General features: G+C 42.5%; 1 protein-coding gene across 2 annotated transcripts in view; it reads left to right on the top strand.

Moving 5' to 3' along the window:
- The window catches only part of NPEPPS (aminopeptidase puromycin sensitive), a gene marked incomplete at its 5' end in the record, with an annotated part of 79,986 nt that overhangs the window by 1,618 nt on the left and 65,370 nt on the right, over positions 1–12,998 (top strand). The window contains 2 exons of one of the 2 annotated variants that reach the window (XM_084237728.1): positions 2,215–2,386; positions 12,821–12,905. In XM_084237728.1, coding sequence (XP_084093854.1) covers positions 2,215–2,386; positions 12,821–12,905 — 257 coding nt within the window. Of the gene's footprint in view, positions 1–2,125; positions 2,387–12,820; positions 12,906–12,998 lie in introns of those variants that run through there. The other variant, XM_084237727.1, reaches the window with a different exon arrangement.

Here is a 12,998-nt window from a genome sequence, read left to right as displayed (position 1 = left end):
TTACAGAACAAGTACAAATAAGCTAGCAAAAGTCAGCACTTGGGAACTGATGGGTAGAGTATAGAGCTGAGTGGAGTTAGTCAATGAGGACTTTCTGGAAAAGGTGAGTTTTGTGGGGAGAGGCAAGGCATTTGCCAATAGAAGGTGGAGGTCTTTCCAGCAATAGTGCATGAGCAGTGGTAGAGATGAGAGAATGAGCAAGCTGCTAAAGGCCAAATGGTAAACAGGTTAGCTTGCTACAGCTGGAGAATCTATGTCAAAGGGTAAGAACAACTACGTCTAGGGATCTGATAAAGAACAATTCATGGCTAGCCTTAAATGGCTATAAATCAAACTTGCTTTAAAAGACCAGAGGGAGCCTTATAGAACCTTGAATGATGAAAAATAACCTTTAAGAAGCTGAGATACAGGTGAGTTAGAATAAAAACTGACAGAAAAATAGGGTCGCTACTGCAAATTTTTCCAAGAGAGAGAGAAAAAAAGGGCTGGATCCTAATGGCCTCTCTGCCATTTATTAACTGATGACCTTGGGCAAGTCACTGCATCTCTGTGTGCCTGTTTTCTCATTTGTAAAATGGGGGTGTCTACCACACAATGTTGTTGAGAAAATTAAAATGAACTGATACATAGGGCTTAGTAAGCACTTGACAGTGTTAGTCAATTATTATTTATTAATACATTATTAATTTTTAATTATTTCTATGATAAAAAAGTGGTCATCGAAATATATCCATGTACCAAAAGGCCCCATCTCACATCTTAGTTTGAAAAGACTGCAGTTTTTCTGTCTGTCTTTCTAATAGGTATGTGGGATCCAGAGGACCAGGACAGTACCTTCTCCCCAAAGGAGGACAGGGCCAGTGTCCACCACAGCACATTTGTCACTTGTGGCTACTGAGCACCTGAAATGTGCCTAGTCATCATTGGGATGGGCTATAAATATAAAACACACACTGGATTTTAAAAACTTAGTATAGGGGAATAGTAAAACCTCATTGATATTGATTACATGTTGAAATAGCATTGTGTGTATATGTTCGGTTAAACAGGATGTTTAATTTCACCTGTTTCCTTTTTATTGATGTATTTTTTGATGTGACTGCTAGAAAGTTCAAAGTTACTTAGTTGGTTTACAGTGTATTTCCATTATGATATTCAGCACTGAGTTTTGAAAATCTGGGGGTTCTACCCGAGAAGGTTCTATAAGGGACTATAAGGTTATTAATAAGGCCCCTTGACCTTGCACTTTTATATATATACCAATTTGCAGGATATCTACAGAGTCGAGGGAATGACAGCTAGTTTACCATTAAAGAGGTGGTCAGTGGCAAAGGTTATTTTAGTTAAAAAAGCAGAAACCCATGAAAGTGGGGAAAAGGTGAAATATATCTTATTTTGCCCATTATATCATAGAAACAAAAATCCCCTAGCTTTTGCAATCACTCCCTCAATGGTTTAAATGACCTTGGTTCAAATCACATTGATTTAAACGAAGGAAGCTAGACGATTCAAAGTTTTCTGACAAAACTTTTCAAATTACCCTTGGACGCCGCTGCTTGAAACAACAGGAATAATTTCGCCAAAAGGGCTTCGGGTTAGGGCTTTCGGCTGATCCGGAGGGAAAACTCCACTTCTGGATCTTGCACTGAATTGGAATTCTAACATTGACCAAGTGCATAGCTTCGATTTCCAAAGCCAGCTCCAGGGCCCCACCCCCTCCCCCCTCCCCGGCCTCTCCCTCCACCTCGCAGCCCCTCCCGGCGCCGGCGGCGGCGCGCTCGGCCCTCCCCAGGCGCGCGGACAGGTGCAGCGCGGGAGCCGCCTCCGAGCCCTCCGGCCGCACCGGCCGCGCCCTCGCCGCTCCGCCCCCAGCCCCGGCGCGCGCGCGCACTCCCGCGGGGGCGCGCCCGGCCGGCGGGGCCGCGCACGCAGCTGCCGCGCCGCCACCCCCCGCCCGCCCGCGGCCCTCCTCCCCTGCCCGCCCCTCCGCCCCCTTCCCCGTCGGCCGCCCGCCCGCCGCCCGCCGCCGCCCGCCCGCGCCCGCCCGGCCCCCGGCGCCCAGGCTGGGTCCCCCCGCCCCCCGGCGCCCGGTCGCTCTCCTCAGGCGGTCGCCCGCGCGCGGTGGATGTGGCTGGCCGCCGCCGCGCGCCCCCCCGCTCGCCGCCCGCGCCTCCTCGGCCCGCCGCCTCGTCCCCTCCTCCTTCTGCTCCTCAGCCGCTCGCGCCGCCGCTGCCGCCGCCTCCACAGCCTGGGCCGCGCCGCGATGCCGGAGAAGAGGCCCTTCGAGCGGCTGCCCGCCGACGTCTGCCCCATCAACTACAGCCTCTGCCTCAAGCCCGACTTGCTGGACTTCACCTTCGAGGGCAAGCTGGAGGCCGCCGCCCAGGTACGGCGACCCTCGGGCGCCGGGGGCGGCTGCGGGCGGCCGGTTAGGCCGCGCCCGCGGGCCGGGCTGGGGGCCGGGCGGGCGGCCGGGCGGCGGGGCGGGCGGGCGGGCGGGCGGGCCTGGCTCCGCGAGCCCCGGGCTGGGGCGGCTGCTCGGGCCGGCCGCGGGGGGCCCGGGCCGGCGTGCTCTGCGCTGCGGGGAGCCCGGGGCCCGGCCGGCCGGCGCGCCGCGGGCGGCCAGAGCACCTGTGAGGGCCGAGCCCGACCCGGCCCTGCCGGGCGCGGAGGGGTGCCGGGAGGCCCGGGCGCCGGGAGGCCGGAGGGGTCAGCGGAGTCCACGCTCGGGCTCAGCCTCCGGACTCGGTTATTTTCCCTGATTCTCCGTGCGCCCCACGGAGGACACATTCAAGGGGCGGTCATCTGGGACTCCGGCCACCGCGCCTTAGCGAGGAGGGGAGATTCTAGAAGGGGGGAGACGGTGAGAAGGAGAATGTTAATCCCAGGCAGCCTGGCTGAGTTCTCCCCGCCTGCTCCAGCCCAGAGGCTGGGTTTGCAGGATGATCCGCCCCCCTCCGCCTTCCCCTCAAGTGACAGTGCAATGACTTTGTTCTCTCCTAACCTCTGGAGAAGCTAAAGGGGGACCCCCATCATCTGCTTTTCCTCCTTTGCAGCTTTACAGCCTTTGAAGCAGGTGGATTTATTGCTACAGCAATGGTTGCTTAGCAGTGCTCGCCTCTGAAAAGAAGCTATTAGTTTTAGCATACCGCTGCTGAAAATATTCCATTACTCTTAATCGCAGTTTTTGGTGAATCATGCTCCCCCCACCCCACCCCTTGCAGCATTCTGTGAAATATTGATTGATTTTCGATTTTAGTCTTGATGCCCAACAAAGGTCCCAAGCCATCCACATTTATGGTATGTTGTATGAAGTATGCAATGAAAAATAGGAACTGTTTAGTAGTTACCTTAAAAGGAATGATGGGTAAATATATTTTGTTTCATTTCTTTACTGCAGTCGGGGGGTAAGGGGGGAAGTCAGTAGGCCTCAACTTTAAAAGAACAGGGTGTGTGTTGCAGCATAATGAAGGAAATGTAGACTAGCATCTGAATGAATTGGAAGTTGGCAGTTGTCTTTGAAAGCCAAGAACACTCAGATTGAAAATATGTCAAAGTGTAGAATTAAAAAGTGTACTGTCAGATTTGGGGGATCTGTGTGAAAGCATGAGGACTGTAGGGTCTGACTGCATCAAAAGGGAAAATTTACCCCTGTTGAAGTCAGGTGATTTAAAAATTTTCCATTAAGAATGTGAATCAGAATGAATGCATCTTGGATCTAAATTAGGATTTGAGAGGCTTATTTGGGAAACTCTGTTTGTTTAAGCCAAGTGACTAGAGTGTTTGATATATATTGGCAGGGGGCAGATGGGAGGGATTGTAAACAGTAATGTGTCTTGTGACTTGGCAAACCTGCGGGAAGGACCTAGCAATGAATGAGTATGCATTATATGAAAAGACCAAATTAAAAAAAAAACCCTTTTGTTTCTTTACCCCCTTAGTTATCATAATGGGTTCATGTTTTTGAGAGTCATACATATTTTGGAAAACTCAGGAAAAAAAAAGCCGATAATTTTTTAAAAACGATTATTTTACTAATGAGTGATAGTTACAAGTGTGAGGCTAGAACAGCAAGCAGAAACATGTCTCTTACCCCCTCTCTACTTGCTTTTCTAAGAAGATGAGAAATATGTGGAAGACTGGCTTGAGCTATTGACAAGGGAGTACATGCTAATGCCCTACTGATAGATATTAGCAGAGACATATTAATTTGATACAGTGAAATAATGCATCTTTGTTAGTAATGTGAACTTTTCAAAGTATTTCTTTTCAGACATTTTTTTCAGGCTGGATGGCAACATAAAAGGAAGGTGGTGTGATAGTGAATTCTAACAGGTTTTATTAAAGGGTGACTACTGGACTTTTTAACTGTATGTATTGCCACCTTTGGAAGTATAAGACAGGAATAACTTTAGTAAAAAGTTAACATTAGTAATAAAAAGCATGTGTTGATATTTTTGAAATCCATGGATTAGAGCAATAAGTTTAAATTGTTGCATTAGGTGGTATCTTATTGTGGAAATCTAAAAATGTGGACAAAATCTTATCTCTGGAAATCTCGATTTGTAGCTGGTATTGGCTCAGATTCCTAAGAGTTGGGATCATATTACACAAAGTATGCAAGTTGCTTGGTTGCTTTGGTTGCAAAATTTTATGATAAGCCCAGAGTATTTGTACAGGTTACATATTAGAAACTTAGTGGATTTTTAACCTGGTCTGGGGTGTGGACTGTTGGGGAAGGTGAAGAAATTAGTCAGTGTGCAGTGATTTAAAAAACAATGGTCTAATTTTATGTAAGTGAGTGGTCTAACTCAGCAGGTTTTGAAAACATGTTATCATGGGCCTAGAGAAAAGGGACATTCCTTTTCTCCCTTTACCTTACAGTACTTGAGAGCATCTGATTTTTATTGTTATTTCAAATGCTGATTCTTGCTTGCTTTCATAATTAAAAAATAGATTACAAGTTTACAAGAATGGCTATAATTCCTGGTTGTGAGGATAGTGGCTTATACAGTAATTGGTCTTTATCGCTGGAAATATTTTACTTATGCCAGAGGAATTAACTTTATCCTTCAAGGCCATAAGTCAGGATATACTGGACAGTCTCAGAATTATTAAGATATTCATGTTGGTGATGACTAAATTGGCTGCAAGAGGAGAGCTACAGATATAGTAGTTTGGCAGGCGAAAAACTTGGCAACTAAGTGGATGTTATTGTCAAACACGGTGTGTGGAATTTTCTGCCCAAATTTTGCATATTTTCCATGCTGTCATTTTGGTGGTCTTTTATTACTTTAGAAATTAATTTTTAATCATTTGTCTAACACTGTGCTAAATCACTGAATGATCCTAGGAAATTAAATTTGAAAGATTGGTCTTAAAGAATTGAATTTGTTGGGCCTCCCCTGGTGGCGCAGTGGTTGAGTGCTGGGTTGCGAGGCTGCCCGCAGCCTCTGCAGAGCCAGTTCAATCCCTGGCCACGGGCGAGGGTCCCACAAAAAAAAAAAAAAAAGAATTGAATTTGTTTAAATTTCCTATTCTGTTTCTTAAAATGGATTTATGAGAAAACACCTAAGTAAATTTTATGTTAGGCTTTATTTAATATATGTAGCAGTGAGTTCTGCAGTGAATTTTCTGGATAAATGAATTTTACCCTTTGAGGCACTTAGACTTGAAACAGTATTTACTGATTGAAGTGGAAATATTCCTACAGTGCATTGTATTTTTAAATTCTTAATTCCTTATACTCTGGGTTTGTTTCATTTCTTTAAATACTGGATATCATTCTAAATATCCGTCATTGATACTTACAACGCTAAATTATCCAAAACTATGTATTATACTTTATTAATTTCATATTTCTTTTTAAAAGTTTTTTTGTTTTCCTTACTGTTAGGTTATTACTTCTTGCTGCCCATTATGTCTTATTGCTGTCTGTTTTGCAATTTCTTCCCTCTTCTTGTTCAACAAGCTTCATCTGAAGAAGTCTAAGTTACCAGATAAACAAACTTGTTTGAGCTTAAAAAGACATTTCTCAGTGAGGGTTTGGTGGATTCTCTTTTTAGCGAAGGGTATGAGCTTTATTGTGTGGACTTTGTATCATCTATTCTGTTTTTTCATGGAGACTTTAAAAAAAAAAAAAACAAACTTCCTGGTTCTGGATAATTGATATTGTCCAATACAACCTAGGTAAATGTGGTATTGAGTAGTAAATTATCTATGAGACGTCTCTGAACTTTGCTACATAAATGAGCTTGTTGTTATTGTAAAGTAAATCTTACTCTAATCTGTATATGAGTCAGTGGCAAAGGACTGAGTTCTGATAGCTGTTTTGTTCTCTAGATGTTGGAGATTCCATTTTGGATACCATGTAAATATGTAGTTCTCAGTTTATTTGACCACTTGTAATTGTTTTAAAGTCTCATTTTAAATTAGGAAATATTTTATAAGTACAGAAAAGTAACCAATTTTACTTTTAGACTGCCTGATGTTTTTTGCCCATGAGGGCAAGTCATTACAAAATTTTTAGTGGTAAAATACAATTTACTAGATCCCATTTCCATCTCTTTCCACCCTGACCCCCAGAAGTTACCCAGAGGTAACTTTTCTCTTTGGGTAGGTATTATTCGTATGTTATAAAGTTTTATTGTATATGTAAGTAACCATAAACAGAAAATAACAATGCTTTATATGTTTAAACTTTTTATATTAATGGTACTTTTTGTTTACTTTCTGCAGCTTGTTCTTTTCACTGTTTCGTTAGAAAACTTGGCTCAATTTGTATTTACTAATTATTTGCTCCTTTATTGTTTTTGGAACTTATAGCCCTTTTCCATAAAGGCAACAGTCATTACAAAATTTTAATGACGAAATTACTTGATAGAAAAATGACTTGTTGGAAAAAGAATAACTAAGAAAAAAAATATCAAAATCAACAAACAACTATGAACCAGAGACACTCTGGGGGGCGGGGGCAGGGAAAGGAGGGCTTGGGGTCAAAATAAGGGGGTTGTAACTGTATAGGGAATATAAAAATAAAATTTAAATAAAAAAAAGAAAAAGAGGGCCTCCCCGGTGGCGCAGCGGTTGAGCGCTGGGTTGCGAAGCTGCCCGCAGCCTCTGCAGCGCCGGTTCAATCCCCGGCTGCTCCCCGGCCACCAGAGGAGGGTCCCACATGGCGCGCAGACCTCTTCCCCCCCCCTCCCCCCCTCCCCCTCCCTTCAGCAGTGTACTTCGGTCCTTCTGCCTGCTCTGCTCCCCGCTCTGGCTCTGGTGAATTCTCTCACCCTCCCGCGCTTCTGACTGTACCCAGTGCATGTATAAACAAACAAATAAATAAATAAAAACATGCCTCTATAAAAAAAAAAAACCATTATAAAAAAAGAAAAAGAAAAATGACTTGTCAGGCAAAGTGACTTAGGCATCACAGACTGATATTTGGAATAGTCACAGTGAAGATTTCCTTTTATTAATATCTCAGGACTTTGACTATCAGAAAAAAATAAAACCTCTTAAGTCTTACTGTAGTACATTACAGGTATATTCTGAATGATTGTAGTAAAAGCCCATTCAGGAAGAAAAAAAAAAAATGTCAGATTGCTACCTCCCCAGCTCATAGGAAACTTCCATTGTAAAATTGTTACCAGTAGTCAAGCTGTTCAGTTGAATTGCTACTTAGCACTTTTGTTCAGTTGAATTGCAGTCTGTATGGGACTCCAAGAAGTCTTAACCCTGGGTTTGAAACAAGGAAAGGATACACTAACATTCTGTTCTTTTCTAGCATCCAATGGAAATGGTGAAAATGAGTTTGTTGTCAATGCAATTTATACTCCCAACTTTAACATTTGACTTCTGTTCTAAGCTTGAAAACTAAAGATCTTAATGTTGAAATTCCTTTGATTTATTACCTCTGTTTCTTTTTTTTGATTTATTTATTATTTATTTATACAAGCACTGGGTACAGTCAGAAGAGCGGGAGGGTGAGAGAATCCACCAGAGCCAGAACGGAGAGCAGAACAGGCAGATGGACGAAGTACACTGCTGAGGGGAGCAGCGGGCGGCAGGAGAGGTCTGCGCGCCATGTGGGACCCTCGCCCCATGTGGGACCCTCGCCTGGCGTCCGGGGATCAAACCTGCGCTGTGGAGGCTGCGGGCAGCTTCACAACCCAGCGCCCAACCGCTGCGCCACCAGGGAGGCCCTTATTACCTCTGTTTTTGATAGTGAAACACTCGTACATAATATTCATTAACATGGTGGTGATACTGTGAGAAATTGCATAATGAGTCATCAGGTCAGTGAAGTTGTTAGAAAAACATCAAAAAGAACACTGTTATAGGGTGTTAGTCAAGCATACTTAAGCACACTTAAGTTCACTACCATCCTTAGGTAGTATATATGTGTTGATATCCAAGTTGCTGTATAAAACAGCTGATAGTTGTTAAGCTTTATGTAATTCTGATCAGGCATTTTGTAAACAGGGGAATGCTCTTGATGATATTTAGAGTAAAGCTATTTTTTTTTTAAAGATTTATTTTTATGCATACAAGAGCTGGGGTACAGGGCCTCCCCTGGTGGCGCAGCAGTGGGTTGAGCGGAGCGCTGTGAAGCTGTCCGCAGCCTGTGCAGCATGGGTTCGATTCCCCGGCTGGCCAGGGAGAAACCCACATGGCACGGCAGACTTCTCCTGCCTCGCCCGCTGCTCCCCTCAGCAGTGTTTTCAGTCTTTTTGCCTGTTCTACTGCCTGCTCTGTCTCTGGTGAATTCTCTCGCCCTCCTGCTCCTCTGGCCTGTACCCCAGTTCTTGTTATAAATAAATAAATAAATAAATAAATAAATAAATAAATAAATAAATAAATAAATAAATCTTTTAAAATAAAAAGAGCTGGGGTACAGGCTAGAGGTGCGGGGGTGGGGGTAGTGAGAGGATTCACCAGAGACAGAGTTGGGAACAGAACAGGCAGGTTGACTGAAATACACTGCTGAGGGGAGCAGCGGGTGAGTCAGGAGAGGTCTGCCTGCCATGTGGGTTGCTCCCTGGCCAGGGATCAAACTTGTGCTGCGGTTAGCTTCATAGGTTGCGTCTTAACCCCTTGCACCACCAGGGAGGTCCTAGGGTAAAACTTTTAATATTAAAGCACATTTAGTCTTGGTCTCTATGTGTATCTTAATAATAACGTTTATTGATTACTATGTATCAGCTACTAAATGCTAAAGTAAGTATTTTCTATGGATTATCCTGTTGTTTAAAATGCACCTCTGGTGGCCCAGCGATTGAGCACTGGGTTGTGAGCACGGCTGCCCGCGGCCTCTGCAGTGCCGGTTGGATCCCCGGCTGCTCCCCGGCCACTGGAGGAGGGTCCCGCATGGCGCGCAGACCTCTCCTGCCGCCCGCTGCTCCCCTCAGCAGTGTACTTCGGTCCTTCTGCCTGCTCTGCTCCCCGCTCTGGCTCTGGTGAATTCTCTCACCCTCCTGCGCTTCTGACTGTACCCAGTGCTTGTATAAATAAATAAATAAACCTAAAAAAAAAAAAGGGAAAAAAAAACTATTAAAAAAATAAATAAAATAAAATGCACCTCTACTTTAAAACAGAATATACTGCTGGATTTGTAAAATTTGAGTGACATTCTAGTACTAAAATAAGTATTTTTGTTCCTTTGGATTTCCCTCCTACCCTTCCAGAAATGAAAATACCCTGAAAAATATATTAGTTGCTATTCAGCAAAAACAGCTTAGTTAATTTGTACAAGCAGTTCGGTTTTCTCAACACAGGAGGAATTGGAATGTATTTATAACTGGGTGTTGTGCACTGTGCCTTTCCTAAGTATAAAAACACTTTCCCTCAGGATGTTACAAGAGTAGTGAGCTGTAAATGCTACTTGGCATATGTAGTGTTGTGCAGGTATCTTGACATTGAGAGATTAACTGCTTGGCTACCATTAAATTCACTGTAGATGTTGATAGATGAGAAAATATGGTTGCCTAGATAAGGATTAAAATCCGTAACTAAGCCACTGTTATTATTTTCTTGGCATGAACTTCAAACTCTGGAAGGTTTTATTCATTTTCCCTTTTGGAGCATACCCCAGTAAGTGCTTTATTTCCCTGTTTGTGGTTTTTTAACTCTGTTGATGAAGAGCTGTTCATTAAGTGATATTTTTGTTTAGAAACAGGAAGATTTATGAGTTTTTTTGATGGGCCAAAATAGTTTAACTTAATGTGTTAGAAGGTTTTGGGGTCTTTTTTGTATTTTTTAAATTGAGGCACCATTGGTTTATGACATTTTATGTGATTCAGGTCGGTATAGGTTCACATAGATCAGGTGATTTTAGTTTAAAATGAATCATTTATGTATTGGTATTAATAAAATGATTATTCCTAGGTATAGCTTTTTCATACAGATATCACATTACCACTCTACCACTCTACCCTTATCTAGTTCTGTGGTCCATTCAGCGATAACAGGGTATTGTTGCCCTACTCATGGGTTTGTTTGGTGTTTTTGAAAAATTTGAATAATTCAAATTTATTTCAATTGGGAGATTGAAATAAAGCCTTAATTTGTAGCCTTTCTTTTTTATTTTATTTTTATTATTTAATATATTTTATTTTATATAATTCTTACATCATTTTTCAAAATCAACAAGCAACTATAAGCCTTTTTTTTTTTAACTTGAAGAACCATCATAACCAAGTCCCCATTTCAGTATAACAGCAGTTGGTTAGCTCTAAGAAATGACTACTTTCCTTTATGAGCCTGTGTATAGCCCCACCTGGCCTACTCCACTTACCTGCTTGGCTGACCTCTGTAGGCCTTTGTTATTTCAGGCATCTGTATTTTTGATATTTTAGATTTAGACCATTCAAATGTCAAAATGACTTTGAGGTTTTGTTCACTGCAACAAGCATATAAAAACAAAGTTGCAACCAAATTGAAAAATGGGCAAAGGGCTATGAAAGAACAGTTTGCGGAGGAAAAACTTAATGGCAAAAGGAAAAGATGTTTAGGAGGCATTGTTACTAGTAATCATGGACCTTATAATTAAAATAATAGAATACTATACTGTTAATACTCAACAGATTGTGGAAAATTTTTCAGTGTTTTGGAGGATGCTGAAAGTAGGATTTCTTCATTTGCTCATCAGAGTTAACTGAAAATACTCTGTAGGATAATTTGTCATTTCTTGGTAAGGAAAACATGGACCAGGTACTGCTTTATTTATTTATTTTTTTAGGTTTTTTTTTTTTTATAGAGGCATGTTTTATTTATTTGTTTGTTTGTTTGTTTTATTTACAAGCACTGGGAACAGTCAGAAGCGCGGGAGGGTGAGAGAATTCACCAGAGCCAGAGCGGGGAGCAGAGCAGGCAGAAGGACTGAAGTACACTGCTGAGGGGAGCAGCGGGCGTCAGGAGAGGTCTGCGCGCCATGTGGGACCCTCCTCCAGGGGCCGGGGAGCAGCCGGGGATCGAACCGGCGCTGCAGAGGCTACGGGCAGCTTCGCAACCCAGCGCTCAACCGCTGCGCCACCGGGGAGGCCCTCACAGCACTGCTTTAAATAGCAAGTTGAAGTAACTGAAAAAAAGTGGAAGGAAGTATCTTCAGGAAGCAAGTGGACACATAACTGGTTTATTTATAAAATGGAATACTACTATGCAGGAGTTAAAGCTAATGAATAAGATCTATCTCTGTCAGCATTTACCCAGCTCAAAAAATGTTTAATGGAAAAAGCAGATTGCAAAGCATTATACAGATACCATTTGTGTAAAATTAAAAACATTGTTTAGTGACTTTTACATCTATAGCAAAAGTACTTATGTGAGAAAGGTAGACACTAGCTTTGGGACAGTGGTATCTCTAGGGAATTGCAGGAGTAAGAGACTTTCATTATATCTATATTTTAGTTTTTGAATCTGAAACAAATAAGAAAAACCTTAAAAGTTTATTTCATCTTGGTGGTGAGTCATCAGTGACTGTTGCATCCAAAATGTTTCTTTGGGAAAAGAAAAAAATTTAAAGTGTTTCATGAAGTTTTGGCATAGTTTATGATCTCAGCTTTCTTCCTCAATCCTTAGAGAAAGTCTCATGATAGGTTTGAGGTTAAAATACATAATTGCAACATATAAGAAATGTTTCATAATTAAAGTTTTATTGAAATTTTTTAAAAAATAAGCTTTAAGTCAAGGTTTAAGTAGAACAAGTTGCTTATATGTATTAGCTCACTGATCAGATGTTTAAATTCTGTCAACTATCTTTTTACTATTTAATATTAATTAAATATTAATTAAATTAATAATCTGGATTAATTAATTGGATTAATTACAACTAGTTCTATTTCTATCATTGATACATAAGTGCTCAGTCTAGGCTTTAGTGATGTCTGGGTTTTAAAAAGCACTGTGGGGCTTCCCCGGTGGCGCAGCGGTTGAGCGCTGGGTTGCGAAGCTGCCCGCGGCCTCTGAGGCGCCGGTTTGATCCTCTGGTGGCCCGCCGGTTCGATCCCCGGCTGCTCCCCGGCCACCGCAGGAGGGTCCCACATGGCTCGCAGACCTCTCCTGCCGCCCGCTGCTCCCCTCAGCAGTGTACTTCAGTCCTTCTGCCTGCTCTGCTCCCCGCTCTGGCTCTGGTGAATTCTCTCGCCCTCCCCGCGCTTCTGACTGTACCCAGTGCATGTATAAACAAACAAACAAATAAATAAATAAAACATGCCTCTATAAAAAAATAAAATAAAATAAAAAGCACTGTGACATACATTTGAGATGAAGATGTACATATTATTAATCTCAGCTATTTCTTATACTGCGGTTTTTCTTTTCCTCGTAGGTGAGGCAGGCAACCAATCAGATTGTGATGAATTGTGCTGATATTGACATTATTACAGCTTCATATGCGCCAGAGGGAGATGAAGGTATGAACTATATTCATTTACTATGTGGTCTTATGTGATCTGTATTTGTGTGTGCTTTTGTGTATGAATGTAGTATGTACATTTTCAAGTTAA

Source organism: Talpa europaea (assembly GCF_964194135.1).
Source record: "Talpa europaea genome assembly, chromosome: 7".
In the NCBI taxonomy this organism is placed as follows: Eukaryota; Metazoa; Chordata; class Mammalia; order Eulipotyphla; family Talpidae; genus Talpa; species Talpa europaea.
Note: the sequence above shows the minus strand (reverse complement) of the source record. Positions and strands in the feature narration are given on the sequence as shown.